This window comes from Engystomops pustulosus, chromosome 1, assembly GCF_040894005.1.
Source record: "Engystomops pustulosus chromosome 1, aEngPut4.maternal, whole genome shotgun sequence".
In the NCBI taxonomy this organism is placed as follows: Eukaryota; Metazoa; Chordata; class Amphibia; order Anura; family Leptodactylidae; genus Engystomops; species Engystomops pustulosus.
In genome coordinates, this window is record NC_092411.1 from 248,785,366 (window position 1) to 248,809,413 (window position 24,048).

Below are 24,048 nucleotides of genomic sequence, written 5' to 3' on the forward strand. Positions count from 1 at the left end.
AGGGGGCACTCGGATTTGAACCGAGGACCTCTTGATCTGCAGTCAAATGCTCTACCACTGAGCTATACCCCCTTGCTGTGTGATGGAAACACCGGTTATTTACCTGCAAATCCTCCGCGCTTAAGTAAACAGGATATTTACATGACAATACATCCTAGGAAGGCAACATAATCCTCATTGTTCTGTTTCATTAACTGTTTCTGTCAGTACTTAGAATGTATCTTTAGATGCTACTTGTAATATGTATCTAAAATTTATCTAAAGAGAATATTGAGAAACTTCATAGTTTGCTTTACTTAAAATGCACTGACAAATAGTAAGAAATCAGATTCAGCTGATCAGTTATAACATATATAGTAGCATTATATGTAAGGGAAAATGGCTGATACCCCCATCCTGTTATAGAAGTTCTATGTACATATTTCCCCCTGATGTTGGGAGATGCAATGAGGTCTACATCAGCATACAGTACAAGGAGTCTTGTCCTGAGAGATACCGTGCATAATCCGACCCAAGTATAAGCAGAGGCCCCTAATTTTACCAGAAAAAAACTATAGCCAGCAAACCCCCAGTAGTATATAGTCAGCAAGCCCCCAGTATTATATAGCCAGCCAGCCCCCTCTAGTATACAGCCACCCTGCCCCTTGTAGTATACAGCCAGCCTGCCCCCTCTAGTATACAGCCAGCCTGCCCCCACTAGTATACAGCCAGCCCCCTCTAGTATACAGCCAGCCTCCCCCCTCTAGTATACAGCCAGCCCCCTCTAGTATACAGCCAGCCTCCCCCCTCTAGTATACAGCCAGCCTGCCCCCTCTAGTATACAGCCAGCCAGTGCCTGTAGTATATAGCCAGCCTGGCCCCTGTATTATACAACCAGCCCAGCCAGCCCTCTGTAGTATACAGCCACCCCACCCAGCAGTTAAAAAAATTTAGCTTATATACTCACCCTCCGACAGCCTCGATACGCAGCGCTGCTCTTCCCCCGATGTCAGCGCCGCTCCTCTTCTGTCTTCCCCGCGCCTCCCCTTCTTTCTTTGGTAACAGCCGTGTGACTCTTCTATAAGCCGATGTGAGGTTTTTCAGCACATTTTTTGTGCTGAAAAAAATTTGGCTTATACACAAGTATATATGGTAATTGTCCAGAATCTCAGTATAAAAATATTAGAGTAAAAGGAAATGAAAAGGTCAGTACAATATAAATCATAAATAAAGTATAAGATACAGCATTGCTTAATAGCTGATACTGTAACTGACAGGGTTGTCAGGAATCGGAGGACATCTCTTACATGGGTTATATGATCTGGATTTTGAGACAGCTATAGGTTTATAATACATTGTGTAGTATAGCAGCTATATATCATTTTTGTTATCTAAGTATTTCCAAGTTTAGCATTTGGTATGTGAACTGTGTAAAACAATTTTGATGTAAAATTAAAAGCAGGGGCACTCGGATTTGAACCAAGGACCTCTTGAGCTACAGTCAAATGCTCTACCATTGAGCATACCCCCACACTGACACATAGCTTTAATTTGCCTCACAAAAGTATGGGTGATGGGATGGACCCAAAAAAGGTATTTGCACCATGTTTGCACATTATCAGCCTGATTTAAGTTAAGTCCTGTCTCTCCATTCAATACTATGGGAGCTCTTGGAAATGTCCCCACTTTCATCAAAAATACTAGATGCAACGCATTGTGTGAATGCGCCCTCAGGGTCACAAGGCAAACGAGGTGAGGCGAGGACTGATCGCATATACATTTCCATACATTTCTTCCGAAGACCCAAGGCTATGTGGATTTAACCTATTCATTACTATGTGCTAATTGCACATTGTAATGTATGAGGATGTAGTATGGTAGTATATGATAGGATCAATCAGACAACCTAGGGTTAACCCCATAGCGCAATAAGACGTACCCTTACGTCTTACTGCGCATGGGGGAGTTTGAAGAGGGCTCACGGGCTGAGCCCTCTTCATACTCACCGGGCATTTGCTTCATAATGAAGCAAACGACCGTCGCTAACACCCGCGATCGGTGCTCGCGGGTGTTAACCCTTTGATCGCCGCCGGCAAAGCTGCCGGCGGCATTAAAGAGCCGGCGGCGCGTGGGCGCCGCCATCTTGGCTCCGATCGTCACTCCCCGTGACGTCACCGGGGAGCGGCGATCCGTTGCCATGACAGCCTGGGATCACACAAAGATCCGAGGCTGTCATGATCGAGGCTATCTATTACAATGTGCGATCTGCACATTATAATAGATGGTATGCAAAATCCCCATATACTGCCATACTGTAGTATGGCAGTATATGGTAGGATCAATCAGACAACCTAGGGTTAAAGTACCCTAGGGAGTCTGAAAAATAGTAAAAAAAATAAATAAAAAAAAGTAAAAAAATAAAAATTATATTAAAAAAACATGAAAATTCAAATCACCCCCTTCCCTAGAACTGATATAAATATAAATAAACCGTAAAAATCATAAACACTTTAGGTATCGCCGCCTCCGAAAATGCCCGATCTATCAAAATATAATAACTGTTTTTCACTCCGTTTAACCCCGTAGCGGAAAATAGCGCCCGAAGTCGCAAATGCATTTTTTTGCCATTTTGAAAAACAGAAAAAAATCTATAAAAAGTGATCAAAAGGTTGCACAGTCCTAAAAATAGAAGCATTGAAAACGTCATCAGAAGTCACAAAAAATGACACCACTCACAGCTCCATACACCAAAGTATGAAAAAGTTATTAGCGCAAGAACACGGCAAAATGAAGAATTTTTTTTCTGTACAGGAGGTATAATTTTTGTAAATGTATGAAAACATTATAAAACCTATACAAATTTGATATCCCCGTGATCGTATTGACCCAATGAATGAAATAGACCTGTCATTTGGGGCGCACAGTGAAAGCTGTAAAAACCAAGCCCACAAGTAATGGCGCAAATGTGTTTTTTCATCATTTTCACTGCATTTAGAATTTTTTTCCCGCTTCCCAGTACACGGCATGGAATATTTAATACCATCACTACGAAGTGCAATTTGTTACGCAGAAAATAAGCCATCACATAGCTCTGTACACGGAAAAATAAAAAAGTTATAGATTTTTGAAGGTGGGGAGTGAAAAATAAAAACGCAAAAACGAAAAAGGGCCTGGTCCTTAAGGGGTTAAAGTACCCTAGGGAGTCTGAAAAATAGTAAAAGTAAAAATAAAAAAAAAGTAAAAAGAAAAATTATGATAAAAAAACCTTAGAATTCAAATCACCCCCCCCCCCCTTTCCCTAGAACTGATATACAGTAAATATAAATAAACATTAAAAATCATAAACACATCAGGCATTGCCACATTCGAAAATCCCTGATATATCAAAATAAAATAACGATTTTTCACTGTGTTTAACCCTTTAAGAGAAAATAGCACCCAAATTTGAAAATGGTACTTTTTTGCCATTTTTAAAAATACAAAAAATTCTATAAAAAGTGATCGGAAGGTCGTACAGCCTTAAAAATGCTAGCATTGAAAACTTCATCAGAAGTCACAAAAAATGACACTGCCCACAACTCCTACACCAAAGTATGAAAAAGTTATTAGTGCCAGAAGATGGCAAAATCTAAATAAAATTTTTGTACAGGAGGTTTTAATTTTTGTAAATGTATGAAAACATTAAAAAACCTATACAAATTTGGTATCTGACCCAAAGAATAAAATAGACATGTCATTTGGGGCTCACAGTTACAGCCGTAAAATCCAAGCCCACAAGAAAACGGTGCAAATGCGTTTTTTTCACCAATTTCACTGCAATTTTTTTTCCTTCTTCCCAGTACATGCCATGGAATAATAAATACCATCACTATGAAGTGCAGTTTGTTACACAGAAAACAAGCCCAAACACAGCTCTTTTTGTGTAAAAAAAATAAAAAGTTATAGATTTGTGATTAAGGGGAGTGAAAAATAGAAATGAAAAAACAAAGAAGGGCCAGGTCCTTAAAGGGACCTGTGGAAAAAAAGGGGGTTGTTCCAGAGAAGAGACTAAGATAAACGACCACAATAGACTATAATTCATGGGGATCTGTGAATATGGGATGCTAGTCCAGTGATGGCCAACCTTTTGAGCTGGGTGGGTCATATTTTTTTGCTTTACTTATAATAGACTGGCAAATAGTAAGAACTCAAATTCAGCTGATCAGTTATAACATATATAGTAGCATTATATGTAAGGGGAAATGGCTGATACCCCCATCCTGTTATAGAAGTTCTATGTACATATTTCCCCCTGATGTTGGGAGATGCAATGAGGTCTACATCAGCATACAGTACAAGGAGTCATGTCCTGAGAGATACGGTGTATAATCCGACCCAAGTATAAGCAGTGGTCCCTAATTTTACCAGAAAAAAACTGGGAAAACCTATTGACTCGAGTATAACCCGAGTTTGGGAAATGCATTGGTCACAGCCCCCCCCCCCCCAGTATATAGCCAGCAAGCCCCCAGTAGTATATAGTCAGCAAGCCCCCAGTAGTATATAGTCAGCAAGCCCCCAGTAGTATACAGTCAGCCCCCTGTAGTATACAGCCAGCCCCCTGTACTATACAGCCAGCCTGCCCCCTGTAGTATACAGCCAGCCAGCCAGCCCCCTGTAGTATACAGCCAGCCAGCCCCTAGTAGTATACAGCCAGCCCCCAGTAGTATACAGCCAGCCTGCCCCCGCTAGTATACAGCCAGCCCCCTCTAGTATACAGCCAGCCTGCCCCTCTAGTATACAGCCAGCCAGCGCCTGTAGTATATAGCCAGCCTGGCCCCTGTATTATGCAACCATCCCAGCCAGCTCTCTGCAGTATACAGCCACCACACCCAGCAGTTAAAAAAATTAAACTTATATACTCACCCTCCGACAGCCTCGATACGCAGTGCTGCTCCCCTGATGTCAGCGCAGCTCCTCTTCTGTCTTCCCCGCGCCTCCCCTTCTTTCACATTTTTTATGCTGAAAAAAATTTGGCTTATACATAAGTATATATGGTAATTGTCCAGAATCTCAGTATAAAAATATTAGAGTAAAAGGAAATGAAAAGATCAGTACAATATAAATCATAAATAAAGTATAAGATACAGCATTGCTTAATAGCTGATACTGTAACTGACAGGGTTGTCAGGAATCGGAGGACATCTCTTACATAGGTTATATGATCTGGATTTTGAGACAGCTATAGGTTTATAATACATTGTGTAGTATAGCAGCTATATATCATTTTTGTTATCTAAGTATTTCCAAGTTTAGCATTTGGTATGTGAACTGTTTAAAACAATTTTGATGTAAAATTAAAAGCAGGGGCACTCGGATTTGAACCAAGGACCTCTTGAGCTACAGTCAAATGCTCTACCACTGAGCTATACCCCTACACTGACACAAAGCTTTAATTTGCCTCACAAAAGCATGGGTGATGGACCCAAAAAGGTATTTGCACCATGTTTGCACATTATCAGCCTGATTTCAGTTAAGTCCTGTCTCTCCATTCAATACTATGGGAGCTCTTGGAAATGTCCCCACTTTCATCAAAAATACTAGATGCAACGCATTGTGTGAATGCGCCCTCAGGGTCACAAGGCAAACGAGGTGAGGCGAGGACTGATCGCATATACATTTCCATACATTTCTTCCGAGGACCCGAGGCTATGTGGATTTAACCTATTCATTACTATGTGCTAATTGCACATTGTAATGTATGAGGATGTAGTATGGCAGTATTTGATAGGATCAATCAGACAACCTAGGGTTAAAGTATCCTAGGGAGTCTGAAAAATAGTAAAAGTAAAAATAAAATAAAAAAAGTAAAAAGAAAAATTATGATAAAAAAACCTTAAAATTCAAATCACCCCCCTTTCCCTAGAACTGATATAAATATAAATAAACATTAAAAATCATAAACACATCAGGTATTGCCGCATCCGAAAATCCCTGATATATCAAAATAAAATAATGATTTTTTAAATGTGTTTAACCCTTTAAGGGAAAATAGCGCCCAAATTTGAAAATGGTACTTTTTTGCCATTTTTAAAAATACAAAAAATTCAATAAAAAGTGAACGGAAGGTCGTACAGCCTTAAAAATGCTAGCATTGAAAACTTCATCAGAAGTCACAAAAAATGACACCACCCACAGCTCCGTACACCAAAGTATGAAAAAGTTATTAGTGCAAGAAGATGGCAAAATCTAAATAAAATTTTTGTACAGGAGGTTTTAATTTTTGTAAATGTATGAAAATATTATAAAACCTATACAAATTTGGTATCCCCCGTGATGGCACTGACCCAAAGAATAAAGTAGACATGTCATTTGGGGCGTACAGTGACAGCCGTAAAATCCAAGCCCACAAGAAAACGGTGCAAATGCGTTTTTTTCACCAATTTCACTGAAATTTTTTTTCCTTCTTCCCAGTACATGGCATGGAATAATAAATACCATCACTATGAAGTGCAGTTTGTTACACAGAAAACAAGCCCAAACACAGCTCTTTATGTGTAAAAAAAATAAAAAGTTATAGATTTGTGATTAAGGGGAGTGAAAAATAGAAATGAAAAAACAAAGAAGGGCCAGGTCCTTAAAGGGACCTGTGGAAAAAAAAAGTGGGTTGTTCCTGAGAAGAGACTAAGATAAACGACCACAATAGACTATAATTCATGGGGATCTGTGAATATGGGATGCTAGTCCAGTGATGGCCAACCTTTTGAGCTGGGTGGGTCAAATTTTTTTGGAAAAAATATGAGCATAACTCGGTTGGTGTATCACATTGGTTGGGTCAACTCTCCTGCTGAGAGCATGCATGTGAACAGCGGATATCTTACCCCTTCGATAAGGAAGGGTCCTGCAACACCTCCAGATGTCATCAAAAACACCTCAGCGTGTCACCTCTCACACGCCTGTTATGGGTCAACCATTATTAGTTTACACTGTTACAAAGTTAAGCCTCATGCAGACAAACATGAATGGCAGCCACGAGGAAGCCGCTCCCTCACAGCATTTGCGTTTTAAAATGCAACAAGTGGCCTAAAAGGGGTTGTCCACTTTAAGCATATTACAGCAAATAAACACTGGTCCATAGTCACGTGATGTCACACAGGTGCACGGCTCATTAGAATCACACAGCTCTGATTACATTGTGTCTTATGACGAGCTGTGCACCTGTGAGACATCACATGACCATGGACCAGTGTTTACGTACAGGAAGTAAACAATGAAGCCTGTTGCATGACAGCAAGAAGAGATCTTGGAAACCGTAAGGAATTGATAGAGACAGTATATTGGAAAATAACTTTAAATTATATGCTAGAATGTGCTTAAAAGGGACAACCCCTTTAATAACCAAGTAAAGTCCACACCTCAACCCAATTGTATTACTTAATTTGATTCATTTTGATCTCTTAAGGGGCCAATATTCTTCCTGACTGATGAAAGAGAGTAATAAAAATCGCAGGCTACAGGCAGTGCGCAGGAACGTCCTACGCCCCCATCACAACCCTCCCCACCCACTTGGCATGGAAGTGGCATAATGGGGGAAAATAGGTGCAATTTCTGAGTTTGTACACCTGATTTGAGGCTTGAGAACAACAACAAAAAATCTTTGATAGAGGCTATCGAGCCAGGCGCTTAGGGCTGTACACAAAAAAATTAAATAGAAATTGTGGGGGAGGGATTGTTGAAGAGTCTGCCCCCCTTGCTGGATAGTGATCCAGTGAAGTGCAATCAATAGGGGAAAAAATTGGGTGAATGTATAGACGCACTAGATCCACATTGAAGATCGTAATAAATTAATTGAAAGCTTTATTGATTATTAATCAAGCATTCAATTAATTCATTACTATGTTCAATGTGGATGTAGCGTGTCTATACACTTACCCCGTTTTATCCCAATTTAATTTCAGGCCTGATATAAGTGGCTCAATTACTTAAAATTATTCCTGTGAAGGTAGTTCTATAAAATAGTGGTTCTTGGGTGACGGTGGGAGGGGGAGGGTGTTAATTTCTCACAAATTTCTCTTCCATTATAAAACAAATTTACCAAAATGGAAAAACTATACAAATCAAATTGTGTAAATTTTCTTATTCCCACATATACTACATGTATATTTATCTCAAAATAATAATGCCTCAATATAAATGGCCTCATCCTCTGCCCTGCTCCTTCAGCACTTGTACAATGAGCAAGAAGTGCTGAGGAAGCAGGGGGGAGTGAGACAGTGTAACAGTCTGTAAAGCCAGATCACAGGTGGGCTAGGGTAGATCCTTAGACTCATTGGAATGATTTAAAAGTTGATTTTGGAAGGAAGGAGGCTATGGATGACAAATATAAGAGTCACAGTGCTTGTATCAAGTATCCCAGGATTATCTTGATGGCAGATCTCTTCATTTTTATTTTTTAAACAAAAATTAAACTGTGTGAAAAATAAGAGCAATAAAAAAGAGAACTTCATTCATATTTCTTTTTTGTTTTATTAAAGCTGTCACAATATATTATATTCAGGGTGATCCAGAGATTTAAAGTCACTAACATTAACCATTTCATGCCAACGACATTTCAAAGAACTAAAATCCCCAGAAAAAGAAAGTGCAACTTCTAAATTGTTCTATCATGATAGCAGAGCTCTGTGCGACCTATAGCATTGGTGCATGCTATGTAAGAAAAGTCACTACTGAAAGCATATGGAGCCCGACAACTTGTTGGAATATGACTGGAATAGTGTTAATAACAACATGTTCTAACAATCTGGGAGGGGGGGGGGGGGGCAACTTCCACAACAACAGTGTGTATGGGATTGGTTTCCCTGGTAGAAGGTGTATGGTAATACAATTACCTCTGTACCATATCCTACTACAGAAATAAATTGTAATTAACAAAAAAAAAATTACAAAAACTACAAATTTTTATAATTTTTTTTTTGCAGTTATATTTTGTAATAAAGCAACAGCAGGGGTTAGAGATGCTTTCCATACAACGGTGTCAAGTCATACTCTGTATAGCATTATATGCACAGATTTACTGGATATAATCCATTACTAGGTCTAATCTCTAAAGGTGCTCTAAACAGAAAAGTTGACATAATAATAGACTGCTAGAAAAACTAATGCGACTTGAAATAATGTTCAAAGAATGATCGGTGATCGATATGAACTAAAACGAGCAATTGCTGCATCTACAAAAAGAAGAAAAAAAAAAAATGTGTTCAGCAGACAATCCTACATTTAATGGTTGTTCAACCATTTGCCTATGGATGGCGAGCCCAAGCCTGATGCCAGGGAGAATCAGGTCTGTTAGACTTGCTCTGTGCACCTGTGAGACGTACCAAACCTAGAAATGTTGAACTGAACATGGATGAAGTCCCCATCCTTCAGATACAACAGGAGGCTCATGCCACCAAGCAGGTGACTGTGCCGGAGTACAGTCCTACACAAGGTCCTGCCTGGCGTAGGATTGTGCTATAGCCTGCAAACTATAGGTCTGATTAGTGTAGCAATTCTAGGGTTTCCCAGTAAATCCCACAATAGGATGTTACACATTTGCCAGACCAAACTCACTCATGGACAACAGGTTTTAAAAAGACTACAATATTGATTGCCAATATATTTATAAAGTTTTGTATTGTTTGGATGTATCAAAAAAAGAAAAAAGAAGCAACTGTTCATATTAGTGTAAGGGCAAATTTACACAAACGTTTGCCCGCCATACAGTAGCACAGCGGGAATACGGCGGCGCACAAGAGAGGAGGAGGGGGTGAGCGCTAACGCCCCCACCCCTATCCATACAGATATATGGCGCTTGGTGCCGTATTATGGGAAAAGATAAAACATACCCTATCTTTTCCCGGGCACAGAACGGTACGGTGCCGCACGTGTGCAGCATTATACCGCGCCGTGTGCCCATTACCGACCGTATATACGCCCCCCAACGGTCGTGTAAATTCAGCCCAAAAATCATTTGTGTATTCCCAGCTTCTATTCATAGCCATGTGTCTCCATGCTGCGTAGTCTGTTTCTGCAGTCATACTTCTTTATATCTGTTCCTAACCCTTTAATACCTTCAAAATATGAGGTAGAGGATGGAGAGAAGTAGGACTGCAGGATCCAACTTTGAGGTTTCGTTCCTTATAATCCCTCTTTTATTTGGATATATATGTTTGTAAAGGTTTTATTTAAAGAACAGATCAAATATAGCTATACAAATATGTATAGGAGTGCAAACACATTGAGCCCGGCTGTGAGCAGGGGAATGGGCCCCCTATGAAACAAATGTTTATGATCAGATCATAATATACATGTTATCTCAGCCATAATTATAGAAGTCTATAGAACTCCTTTAACAATCTGTTAAATTACAACGTCTCCAATTTACTTATATTTAATATTTTTTATTAAAGGAAAACTACCATGAGGGATCTACTATCAGAAGTAGATCTGATGGTAGATTCCTCCTCCCTACCTCTGCCCTAATCTGTAATTTAATACTCCTAGAACATAACTTGTTAAAAACTTTACTTTAGTAATATGTAAATTAACTGCAGAGGCTACTGGGGCGTGTGCTAGCCTTGACGCCCAGTGCCCTGGCAGGCTAGTACACGCCCCAGTAGCCCCTTCAGATAAAAAAACTTTATTTTAGTAATATGTAAATGAACAAATTAGGTTTGGCTCCAGAATTATTAAATTACAGATTAAAGCAGAGAGACAGGAGGAATCTACCATCAGATTTACTTTTGATAGTAGATTCCTTGTGGTAGGTTTACTTTAACTATAATTTAAACTTGAAAGACAGAAACCAGAAGGAGGATTGTGAACTATTGCTGTGTCAAACCATTATGTTGTCAGATCATACTAGTCAGTCAATGTCATGCACAAAGTAAATATCCCTACAGATTAGGTTCAGGAAACAGATCTCCGATTTACATCAAATAACGTTTCCACAAAAATCACTAAAATAACATTGAACTATTTACAAATGTCCTTCTTTCCCAAGGCTTGTGTAGGCTGCAAATGTCCATAAATAAGTTCCATCTAATGGAGACCGCCGTCAGACTTGTGATCCAATTTGTTCTTTTCGTTCTTGACTGAGCAGATGAAATATGTAAGAGTGTCCTTTTCATTCACTGGGAGCGTTCTGAAGTGACCGCCGATGATCTGCGGAGATAACAATCAACAATATGTTTTTGAGATTGTGTGCTGCAATATTGTCAGATTGCTAGGTAAATTGTTCACAAGGACAAGAAGAACATCAAGCTGCGTATCTGGTTCTCAAGATTATGTAAAATGAAAAAAGATAGAACCTTTAAAATTCACAGCAAATTAAATATGTAAGCAAAGGAACCTGCACACAGCTAGAAATAATTTATCCGTATAACTAGTTTGAGGAATATTCCTAAGCATATGTATATATTTGTCACCTACATTACATATTTAGCAAATGTAAGATAATAAAACAAAGATAAGGATTTGCAACTTGAAACACCAAATATAGGCAGCATTGAAAGTGAACCGGTCACCAGGAACGTGATTTTTAACTAGTGACAGGTTCCAATATACTATACTATGCTCATTTCAAAACGTTCTATGTCAGTGGCAAGTTTATCTGAATGCTGCCACTACTTTATAAAACTTTATTTCACGTTACCTGGCTCCCTGCCAGCAGAATGTGGTGAGCCCCGGTAGCAGCTAGTGTCTCCTCAGGCTTTCTTCCTCTATTCCACACCATCTCCCTCCCCTGCCTGTTCAATGCACATGACAGGAAGTGGGGAGGGGTGAGGGAGCTGTTTGGGTGTGGAGGAGAGGAGACTGAGACACAGACTCCTACCTCCGCCCCACTTGCCATCGGGACTCATCCTATGCTGGTAGCAGGGAGGCAGGTAAGGGGAACTAGATTTATAAACTAGTTGCAGTATTCAGAATGAAAAAGGCATTTTTAAAATCAACATAGCACAGGTTATTGGAACCTGTCACCAGCTAAAAATAACATTCCTAGTTTTCTTTAATAGCAGTAACGCCGCTGATTCTTGTACAGAATTTACTATAACACTACCATTAGTTTCAGCTGTCTATCAGCTGGGCAGTCCTCATCTGGAGACTAATCCTGACCCATCTAACTTTAGAAGCCATAATAAGCTTGAATGTCTGATTTCTAGGTAAGTTTAACTGAATTCTGCTGCAGCAAAAAAAAAAAAATTATATATACCGTATATACTCGTGTATAAGCCGAGATTTTCAGCACAAAAAATGTGCTGAAAAACCTCGCCTTATACACGAGTCAGTGATAAAAATAAATACATTAATACTCACCCTCTGGTGTCCCCGATGTTCCTCGCGGCTCCCGGCGGCTTCTTCACTCTTCACTGGCCGGGAGATCGCGCTGGCCGTCGCACACTGTGATGCGACGCTGTCGCCGCGGATGACGTCATCAGCGGCGACAGCACGGCATCACAGTGTGCGACGGCCAGCGCGATCTCCCGGCCAGTGAAGAGTGAAGAAGCCGCCGGGAGCCGCGACGAACATCGGGACAACGGAGGGTGAGTATTAAGTTTATTTCTTTATCTGTACAGGGACTGCTGTATACTGCTGGGGGCTGTGCTGTATACTGCTGGGGGCTGTGCTGTATACTACATGGGGGCTGGTTGGCTGTATACTACATGGGGGCTGGTTGGCTACTACACCCTCGGCTTATACTCGAGTCAATAGGTTTTCCCAGTTTTCGGTGGTAAAATTAGGGGTCTCGGCTTATACTCGGGTCGGCTTATACGGTATATAATTCTGTGGTACTTGTTGTACCCATGAAAAACCAAATGGCATTAATTGCTGCAGCTTTAAAAATAGGGGTTTTATTTTCTGTGCAGCACATGGATGAGGTGTTGCTGCAGACATGTCAGTGGAAGCTAATCTGCTGAGAGTTACTCCTGTGGGAACTAACCATAAGGAAAATAAACTAATATTAGCTGAACAAACAGTGACTATTATATCATTTCTACAGCTAAGCTCTTAATATTTCTCAGAATTTTATTTTAAATCCATCATGATAAACCAGGGACACTTACTCAGATTCAGGCACCGTGACTGTGGTAATCTTCTTATAATTGTTATTCATTGTCTCCATTCTTCTAAAATCAACTTTTTAAATTATGCTAATGTGCCTGGAGGGACCTGGGTAAAGCCCCCATAGCACTTCTGGTTCATTAGCATAATTTAAAAAGTTAAGAAGATTACCACAGTCACGGTGCCTGGATCTATGGATCCCTGGTTTATCAGGCTTCATTTTAATGGTAGATTTCCTTTACGGATTTAACGTTACTTCCTGTGGAATTAGAATGCTAGATATAAAAGGAAGTTGCAACCTTTGTAGACATAAAACTAAGCAGCTCTAGTGCTAAAACAAACGCAGCAGTGTTACAATGTTAGTGTTATCGGAAACAAACAATGCCGCGATGTACACTGGATACACCGGACCGCTCTCAAAGCTGTCCGGCGTATTCATGAGGGGACGGTCTGAGGCACTGCCTCTTCCCCGGACCGCCCAGCCCTCTCCATAGGCCAGAGGTGCAGCAATTGGCAGTCCCCACCCCTAAACCCGCCCTCTCATCAATACGCCAGACCGATTTGAGAGCAGTCCGGCGCTTCCAGTGTACAGCGCAGCGGTGTTTGTTAGCATTATTGCAGGTTTCCGATAATGCTAGCATTGTAACACTGCTGCGTTTGTTTTAGTAACTAGTAAGTAGCTCCTAGTGCCGTTTTTGAGGGTGACAGGCCCTATTTAAAGTTCTGATAAAAACATAATGAGGTGTTATCTACATTAAGACAACTTACCTCAACAAGCTGCGCTTTATTCAGACCAGGCCTTGCTTGAAGTTTGAAATGCCTCTTATATCTTCTCAATGTGTTTACTTGCAACTGAAAGAGGTCCACCTAGGAAAAAGAAGGGGGGGGGGGGGAGATTATCAGAAAAAAGCCAGCAATAAAGAAAAAAATAAAAAGAAGAAAAAAACATCAGAAAATTCAAGGTTATCATCAGGACTGTTTTTATCCCTTAGGATGTTATCTTAAAAGTGAACACTAAAAGTAGCCTTCAAAACACAGGAAATCTGCTTCCTTTGCCCTAGACACTTGTACAAAGCGGTTTGATTTATTATTTATCCAGTTGGACTTTTTTGTTTTCTCCTTTTCTGAAATACAGCTTTAGAGACCCAACATGTGCTCCGGTCTCATCATCAGCTTAATTATTATTAACACTATTTAACGAGGCAGTGACACCCCCCCCCCCTTGATACCCAAGAGGCTGAAACTATGTATGTGTCTTTCATACCAGCGACCATTCGGGCTATTTTGTGTGTGAATTGCTGACCTGCGCTGGCCCCGCCCCCTTGGCGTGGAGGCGGTGTCATGGAGAAAATAATTGCAATGTCTGGCGGTTTGCTATGCATTGCATTTATCTCAGGGCTCGTATGACAGAAAACTGGTGTGCAAGGCCTGATAAATGTCCCCCATAGACTGTACAGCCCATGCCGCACCCTGGGCTACACTACTATATATTCTGCCTAAACAGGTAAGGGGGGGGGGGGGCAGCTAAGTCCACTTATAAGAGAAAAAAAAAATATATAGAAAATGATAAAATTCTTTGTCCAATTCTAGAAGCATTGAGTTATCTAGGAAACGTAACCTACATAAAAAGATCACCAAACCCTGTAGCCAATTATTGTGAAAGTCTTCACTACGTCAACTTTAATAGAGGTATTTATCATAATTCCGAATATAGAAGGAAAACTGGTAGAATTATCACTGGCCGATGTCTTCATACAAACCGTATGTATTTTAATAGCTTCTCTGGACTCTCCTTTGTACAGGCAGAGCCTCAGAAGTCAAACTATCAGATACTTTCTTCATAAGCTTTCCTTACAAGAAAGAGGTTTTCATCTAACAGCCAGAGTCTTTACATAGACAGACAAGACCAATTCTTCACAGTCCAAAAAAGAAGCTGAAGGCCATGGGGCAGAGTCATTAACTTGATCTCAACACAAAAGTGACACAAGACTTTCATCTGAAACCTTCCAGAAGCAATGGACAGACTGAAAACATATTCAAAGTAACTACGCGATGGTTAGAAGTCGTACCTCTGGCGTATCGGCGTCGTGAACCGGGGAGTCGGCCTCGTCGTCATCGCTACCCTTTCTTTTCCGTCTGTTTCTCACACTCTGGATTAAGTTCTTGTGGTAATCACAAATGTATAGATGTCTTGCCTACAAGTAGAAAGCACAACATGTATGATACAGGCATTTCATAATGGAAATCAATAGTAATGGCAACATCAGAAACGGTTTTACTGTAAAGAGGTTTTAAGAATTTTTTTTCCAGGTTGGGTTAATTTAAAAGATCTAGCACCAGGATGAAAGACTTGTAACCCAAGCACACTGACATACTAGTGCAGTGATGGCGAACCTTTTAGAGACCGAGTGCCCAAGCAACAACTAAAATTCACTTATTTATCGTGAAGTGCCAACATGGAATTTTAAGCAGTAACTTATTACTACAGGCGGTCCCCTACTTAAGGACACCCGACTTACAGACAACCCATAGTTACAGACGGACCCCTCTGCCCACTGTGACCTCTGGTGAAGCTCTCTGGATGCTTTACTATAGTCCCAGACAGCAATGATCAGCTGTAAGGTGTCTGTAATGAAGCTTTATTGATAATTCTTGGTCCAATTACACCAAAAATTTTGAAACTCCAATTGTCACTGGGGCAAAAGAAAAAAAAATGTCTAGAACTTCCATTATAAAATATACAGTTTCGACTTACATACAAATTCAACTTAAGAACAAACCTCCAGACCCTATCTTGTATGTAACCCGGGGACTGCCTGTACTTGTTCTTCCACATATTTCAATCGTATCAGCCCCTAAGGCCACCAATACAGTTGAAAGAAGGAGGGAAAATTCAGACTCTCATTGTAGCTTTTCTCCAGAGGAAGATTTAAGGGTCCAGCAGGATGACCTCCAAAGATAATGCAGCTTCCACACCTTCTTACTATTCTTGCAGTTCCAAACAGCCAATGGAGTGTTTCTTTAAAATAGCGCTGAGAGCAGCATCTCTTAAGTTTCCTGGGAAAGTTCCTGTCTGGTGAACTCTGTCCTGGGGTGAGAACCTGAGTGCCCACAGAAATGGCTCCGAGTGCCACCTCTGGCACCCGTGCCATAGGTTCGCCACCACTGTACTAGTGTGTGCCCCCTATGGCAGGATCTGCTCTTCTTTTAGCTTCTTATGCTCTGTTTTTTATTTTATTTTATTTTTTTTACAAAAAAAGGATTTTAAAATTATGCAAAAGAGCCTGAGGGGCTCCAGGCTCCATAGTTTAAGCTCCATAATTTTTAAATCCTTTTATTCTTAAAAACAAGGGCATAAGAAGCTTAAAGGACATCGACCACTAGGATGAAAGACTGTGTGCAAATGAGCCTGTGGGGCTCCAGGATCCATTAACACCTATGGAGCCCCTCAGGCTCATTTGCATACAGTCCTTCATTCTGATGGTAGATGACCTTTAAAGAAAAGAGAATCCGGCCAGAGGGACACACACCAGTATGTCAGTGTGTTTAGTTTACAACCCTTCATCCTGGTGGTAGATATCCTTTAAAGGAAATTGTCCATCAAAATCCATCATACTTACTCACAGATCCAGGCACCCTAGCTGGATAGACTTCTATGGGAGGGCAGAGCTGCAAACACGGCCAAGAATAGGACATGGCCTGAGTTTTTTTTTCCTCGGGGGCAATAGACTGTGTGTATGAGCCTATAGCATTACCTAGATACAATGTATCGTCTCCTACAGAACTTCCAACACATAGGGGGAGCACTTACCAACACCAATTACTGTAATTACTGTGTGTGCACCATAATACTATTACAATACAATAAATTCCAAACATGGGTGTGTTACAATGGTCTAGATTTGGCCTTAATACTATGGTTTTTGGCTGCAAAATTTAACGCTGGGGTAACGCAGCAATTCCACTACTTACACAGAGAGTTTTACTGTGCAGATAGATTCTTAGTCCATTATGTTATACATGTGTACAATCTGCGAGTGCTGGGGTTTTAGATTATAATAATGTTCCACTAAAATCTGTTTTACCAATCACGACAAATCCCCAAAACCATCTTCTATCCTGCAGTATTGTAGGTATAAATACAATAATAACAATAATGTCAGGCATAAGGATGTGTATTTCGTTCACTAGGAGAACAGTTCATAAATAAAAGCCGGAGCTCCTGGCGGGAATCGCTGTTTGTCAACATAGAACCTAAATCAACACAAAGCAATGGAACCAAAATAATTTGGGAGAGAGAATCTGTAATCATCTTCCTATATAAATAGCACATTATAAATACACAAAAGGGCAGGACGACTTGCTGCAGAACAACCAAAGAAATTCTGGGCCCCCAGAGGTGTAACCTGAGGATCCCTAATGTAGAACCTGAGCCAGCCCCCTGACAGTCACTATAAACTGGAAGTATACTGTGTGCTGCTTTTATTTGCTCATCATTGACATGGGAAACAAAGGGGGGGCATTTATTTTTTGCGCTATAGAAGGTTGTGATTTAGCAAAGAGGTATAAAGGGTTAATGCCTCGGGTAGGGTGCTAGTCTCAGTGAGCCCCACACACAATACCGGTACCGATGTCCTGATCCATGTCATATTTGTTAGCCCAGTATACAGAGAACATCACAGTGTATTCATCTGGAGCAACAGCATCAAAGTGTCAGACAACTAATTCCACAATGGAACTACAAATCCCAGGATGCAGTGCGGCTGCCCGCTGATCCATAGTAGCGGAGTCCCAGCAGTCACACAGCCCCATGTGACAGTGCAGAGATTATGTAGTGAACACTTCCTGGTACTAATCCTCCAGTACACAGCACAGCCCGGCCTGAGATGGCTGATCCCAGAGAACAATAGACTGCAGTCACCTGTCACTCCGTGTATAACCCTCATACACACCATGTACCGCAGCCCCCCGACCTGTCAACTGGTATCTACCGCCCGTCTATAGCACATACCCCGGCAGGAAGCAGTAACACAAGTGTCTGGACAGCCTGGTGCCCGTATCTGTAGGTGTGCAAGTACTGGGAATATGCAGCATGTTTATACATAGAAATACGTATAGGAGAGTGCGAGAGCTTGTCCTAGTGCAGTGATGGCTAACCTATGGCACTGGTGCCAGAGGTGGCACTCGGAGCCCTTTCTGTGGGCACCCAGGCCATCACCAGAGATGACTCCAGGTATCTTCCTGCAGTCCCAGACATCCCAGGACTTGCTGTGCACAGATCTATTTTAAAGTGACAGGGCTACCTGGGACTATTTTCTCCTTTTATTGGTTTCCTCTGGGTGCCAGTATCAATGAAAACTGTGACAGAGCAGGGAGTATAAATCACAAATTAAATTTCTGTGATGGCACTTTGCAATAAATAAGCGGGTCTTTGTTGTAGTTTGGGCACTCAGTCTCTAAAAGGTTCGCCGTCACTGTCCTAGTGTGTGTATCCAGCCACTGCGTCTATTGGGCTTATACTCAGTGTATTTCTCTATGGCTATACATGCAATGTATGTGTTCCCATATGTTTCCACAAGTCTATAAACATGCAGTGTGCCTGTATACATGCATTATTCAAGAGCATCCGAATGGGGTGCGTTGATGTTCTCCTCAAATTTTGGGACATGAGACAGGCGCCGACTTACTCGGAAACTTTTCCTTAAAAAGACTTTTTTTTTAATTTAAGCCATAAATGGCAATAAAACAATAAAAAGTTCTTACAATTACAACATGGCATCGTTACATGTATCAAAATGAGTTGTGCCCTTCATGCACAACTCTCAGAGGTGAGTGGAATACCACAACATTGATATCCACATTATCAAGGGTAATACACCATAGCCCTCCGTCTCCTCTTGTCTCTCCACCCCATTCCTATATCTTGTATACACGCCGTGTCTTCTCCCCCCTATGCGTGTATACACGCAGTGTCTTCTCCCCCCCTGTGCGTGTGTATACACGCAGTGTCTTCTCCCCCCCTGTGCCTATATACATGCAGTGTCTTCTCCCCCCTGTGCGTATATACATGCAGTGTCTTCTCCCCCCTGTGCGTATATACATGCAGTGTCTTCTCCCCCCTGTGCGTATATACATGCAGTGTCTTCTCCCCCCTGTGCGTATATACATGCAGTGTCTTCTCCCCCCTGTGCGTATATACATGCAGTGTCTTCTCCCCTCTGTTCCTGTATACATGCAGTGTCTTCTCCCCCCTGTGTGTGTATACATGCAGTGTCTTCTCCCCTATGTGTGTATACATGCAGTGTCTTCTCCCCTATGTGTGTATACATGCAGTGTCTTCTCCCCTCTGTTCCTGTATACACACAGTGTCTTATTTCCTATGTGTGTGTTTACATGCAGTGTCACTTCTCCCCTATGTGTGTGTATACATATGTCCCCCGTGTGTGTATACATGCAGTGTCTTCTCCCCTCTGTTCCTGTATACACACAGTGTCTTATTTCCTATGTGTGTGTATACATGCAGTGTCACTTCTCCCCTATGTGTGTGTATACATATGTCCCCCGTGTGTGTATACATGCAGTGTCTTCTCCCCTCTGTTCCTGTATACACACAGTGTCTTATTTCCTGTGTGTGTATACATGCAGTGTCACTTCTCCCCTATGTGTGTGTATACATATATCCCCCTGTGTGTATTGTACTCTGTGTATACACATGTAGAGTGAGAGGAGCCTCTTGCAATGCGGATGACTAGTTTGTTGTTGTTCCTCCCCACTCCCGGCCTCATGTCTGGCTGTAGTCAGGCACTGATCCCAAACTCTTCTCATACACCCAGCGGGCACCCAGTAATACAGCGGGCACCCAGTAGCAGCAGGGTAATACAATGGGCACACGGTAGGTGCAGGGTAATACAATGGGCACACATAACATACACAATGAGCGGCACTTACTGTTTTGTCCAGGTCGATCTTGACTTTCTTCTGGGAAATGCTCTTCTGGATCCTCTTGCTGAAGCTGGCATTGCCCGCAGGCCGGGTGCACCTCTCCCCCTCGTCCCGTAGACAGCACAGCTGCCCGTTCAGGGGTCCCAGAGCCACCGGGGGGGCTGCGGCGGCTGTCGGGGAGGTCACCTCTCCCCCGCTATCCCGGTGTGAGTCGTCGGAGGGGAAGCCGTTCATGGTGTTAGAGCTGCGGTCACACGTAGATGCGGTGCTGAGGAATAACGCAGGCGGCTGTGCGCTCACTATGTACCTGGCATGTGTTTATAGTGTCTGGGAATCAGCGCATTACATTCATTGCAAGGTTGTATAGGCCCCGCCCCCTATGCAACCAAGTCCTTCCCACAGCCACTCCCCTTACAAACTGCAACACAGCGCAGGGTGAATAACAAACTTGTGTGTGACAGCAAGCAGTGGTACTGACTGCAGCCAGGAGCTGCCGGGGATCTCAGCCCTTATGCAGGGCACTAGACTGGAGGATCACCAGGAGCTTGTATCAGGATACACAAGCTCTATGCATCAGAGGTTGTAACTAAATTACAATGAAATATATAACATGACCCCGATGTGTGAATAGACACTGGATACACCAGCAGATTACATTTATTATGTGTTCTGTTGTTTAATGTAAAGTGCATCAGCTATAATAGAGGTAATCCATATCAGATCAGATCCTTATATTTCCCTACTTTGTGCAAATTGCCGGGTTTTTTTGCCTTCTTGTGGATAAACTCTGTACAACTCTGTATAAAGTAGAATTAATTGGTTGGACTTGTTGTTCCAACATCTTTTTTCAACTTCTCTACTATGATTGATCAGCAAGCAGCAGCTCTAACACAAAGAAGAAAGCTGGAAGCACAGCTCTGTTCTCTGTGTATTGGGGTGGGGGCTTTGTTTCTAAGGCTTAAAACATTTAAGTGTTTGCGGACCATGAATCTTGGACCATGAGGTGGCAGGATTTCATGGACTGACCACAGCACTGAATTTTAATTAGAATGACAGCTCAGCACTGGAAATCAGTGGGGAAGCAGGGACTCCATGCATCATGTATAATCATGATGCTTGGAGTCCCCTCCTACTACAGTGTTCAGTCCATGAAATCTCACCACCACCACTTGCGAGATTCATGGGACAACCACTGATTATGAGAACAGGAACCCCAGACACCAATAGAATGGGGCTCCCGTTCTTACAAATGGGTGGGGTGTCAGGTCAAGTATGCTTCCTGCAACTCCATTCAGTACTATGCTGGGAATTGCTGAGCACAGTGCTCAGCTATCTGTTCCACTCTCATGGGCAGTGAATGGGAGGGCCATCTGTCTGACCCTCACTGATCACCTCCTGACTTGGTATCATTCTCAGCTTCCTTACATTTGAACAGAAGCTGAGCTGCAGTTCTCAGGTTTTCGACCACCTTGCTCTGTTCTCTGGAGGACGCAGGAATCAAATGATTGAGGAAGGTCAAATACTGACCCCTCACTGATCTGAGATTGATGTCCTTTCCTATAGATTGGTTGTAAATATCAATGCACTGGAAAACTGGTTATAAAAAGCACATTCACACATTATACATATCTATCCACATGTCTGCAGCTGCTACTGTAGTAAATAATTCTTAACACAAGGGTCTCAGTACAAACTTTGAGCAAATAGAACACAGCTACTATCCACTTCCTGGTGACTTCATACTGCTCAATGTAAAATGCCCTTTATGACTTATAATGCTGAAAGTATGTCAGGTATGACAGATCTGTCATACACAGAGGATACACAAAGCATAACCAGTGCTGCTAAGTGTTTGCGCTGTGCTGTAGTATGATGCACATAACAAAAAAACGTACATTCTAGAAAGAATTTTAGATTCTATACTGAATTTACTATTGGATATTCTGTTTGTCATTGCAGCCTGCTTGGGGCAGTGTTCAGCATCCTGCCAGATGTGAACCACAAAATAGGAAACAGCAGGTAACCGAGGTCTATTATATTGTCTATTGTTTACATAATAATCAAATAGAAGGGCCACACCATATCCCTGCAAGATGTCATTATCCAAAATGTATATCCTACAACGCAACATTTTACATAGGGTTACACATATTGGACTAATGCTATGTGGATATCACAAAAATATGACTTACAAACACTCCAAAACATACTGGTAGGTTGATTGGATTGTGAGCCCCATAGGGACAGGGACCGATTTGGCAAGATCTGTGTAATCTGTGAGCGCCATATATATAAAGAATTATTATTATTAAGTAAACTTGTACATTTGAACTTGTATTTTAATGATTTAAGCCATTAAATAGCATTATAGTTCTACAGTCTGTATAAAAGGTCACTCTACACCTATAATATATGGTGGCATTATAAGTGTCCTTTATGTTAAAGAACTAACAACAGCTACGGGGTGTGACATCAACATCCCACTGGAGCAATCAACATATATGCCATGCAGGTCCTTACATAGACCCTGGTATGAGAATACAAAGAATGTGACATGCCCTGAGCACTGCATACCCATTGTAACTTACCCTGCTATTGCCATTGTTGGGATTTATATAAATATATTTTCCCATGTATAGATATACATCTTACACACAAAAATTCCCCTGCCGGTGCTCCGACGCCCGTATATACCTAGAGGGTCCTATATCTTTTGCCATAGACTCCACCTGTTTTCTCCTGGTGGAGAAGGCATAAGCATTCTTACCCAATTTAAGTGAATTTTAGTTAGTAGGTCCATGTTTCCTTATGGATGCCACACTCAGCCATAGTCAGGAATGGATTGAAAAAAGGAGTAGTAAACCACCATTGTTATTAATATAGGTAATTTAAAGTATATCTCATAGATCCAGGCACTGTGACTGTGGTAATCTTATACAGACAGTCCCCGGGTTGTGTACAAGATAGGGTCCCTGGGTTTGTACTTAAGTTTAATTTGTATATAAGTCGAAACCGTATATTTTATAATTGTAGATCCAGGCAAAAAATAATTTTGTCCCATTGACAATTGGATTTTTAAAAATTTTTTATGTATTGGGACCAAGCATTATCAATAAAACTTCATTACAGACACCTTACAGCTGATCATTGCAGTCCTGGACTATAGTAACATCCAGAGAGCTTCACCAGAGGTCACAGTGGCCAGAGAGGTCCGTCTGTAACTACGGGTCGTCTGTAAGTCGGGTGTCCTTAAGTAGGGGACCTCCTGTATTTGTTATTTATGGCCTCCTTCATTCTAAGATGACATTTTAAGATAATGCAAATTAGCCAGAATGACTCTAGGGGTGTTACCAGAGCCCTTCCTGCTGAAGGTTCACAGGCTGTTACACTGTCTCACTCTCCCCCGTGCTCCCTCTCCCTCGTCCTGCTGTAAGCTAATGGCAGTAGAGGAAGTTTCAGCACACAGTTAGGGTGGGGGGAGGAGGTGGGTGCTCCTACAGGGTCACAACTTGTGAACTTGCAGCATGAAGGGGCTTTGTAATGCCCCCCCCCCCCTAGAAATCGTATGACTCATTAGCATAATTAAAAGCAGGATTCACATTACCATAGAATTTAGTTATCTATATTGTGCTGTAAGTTACTGCCTTTAGACATAAATATGTATATGTAATATCACCCTCATTTAATTCAAGATTTGTCATTCACAAATTGTATTGTATTCCATTTTTTTAAAACATATGTTAATAATATACTGTATGTAAAATAACATTTATTGTTATATTGTAAAAATCTATTGGAGTACAGTAGCTTTAATGCAATTTGTCTGTCGCGACAGGTTTAGGAGCAGTGTAAACAAAACCATGTAAAATGTGTTGGATTTGTCTCCCAGTGATTGTTACACTGTCTTGGAGATAACATTGCTCATCCTGCACAATGGTGCCTTTGTCCGACATGAGAGAGATGATTGGGGTCTAGATCCTGATTAGTCCTGCTAGAGAACAGCTTATGTTTATGACATGCAGTTCTGTTACATAATAATGATCATGTAAC

At 41.5% G+C, this 24,048-nt stretch overlaps 1 protein-coding gene and 2 non-coding genes across 3 annotated transcripts; all 3 read right to left on the reverse strand.

Moving 5' to 3' along the window:
- On the reverse strand, positions 1-72 carry TRNAC-GCA (transfer RNA cysteine (anticodon GCA)). The gene has a single exon. It is a non-coding gene; the product is annotated as a tRNA-Cys (tRNA).
- A 5,247-nt stretch (positions 73-5,319) lies between these two features.
- TRNAY-GUA (transfer RNA tyrosine (anticodon GUA)) lies at positions 5,320-5,391 on the reverse strand. Its single transcript has one exon. It is a non-coding gene; the product is annotated as a tRNA-Tyr (tRNA).
- A 3,705-nt stretch (positions 5,392-9,096) lies between these two features.
- Positions 9,097-20,384, reverse strand: SAP30 (Sin3A associated protein 30). Its single transcript, XM_072123827.1, has 4 exons — positions 20,005-20,384; positions 15,126-15,251; positions 13,825-13,923; positions 9,097-11,157 (listed from the first exon to the last, which is right to left on the reverse strand). Exons 1-4 carry the CDS (start codon positions 20,230-20,232, stop codon positions 11,035-11,037), a joined length of 576 nt encoding a protein of 191 aa, XP_071979928.1. The 5' UTR covers positions 20,233-20,384; the 3' UTR covers positions 9,097-11,034.
- Between the last annotated feature and the right edge of the window lie 3,664 nt (positions 20,385-24,048).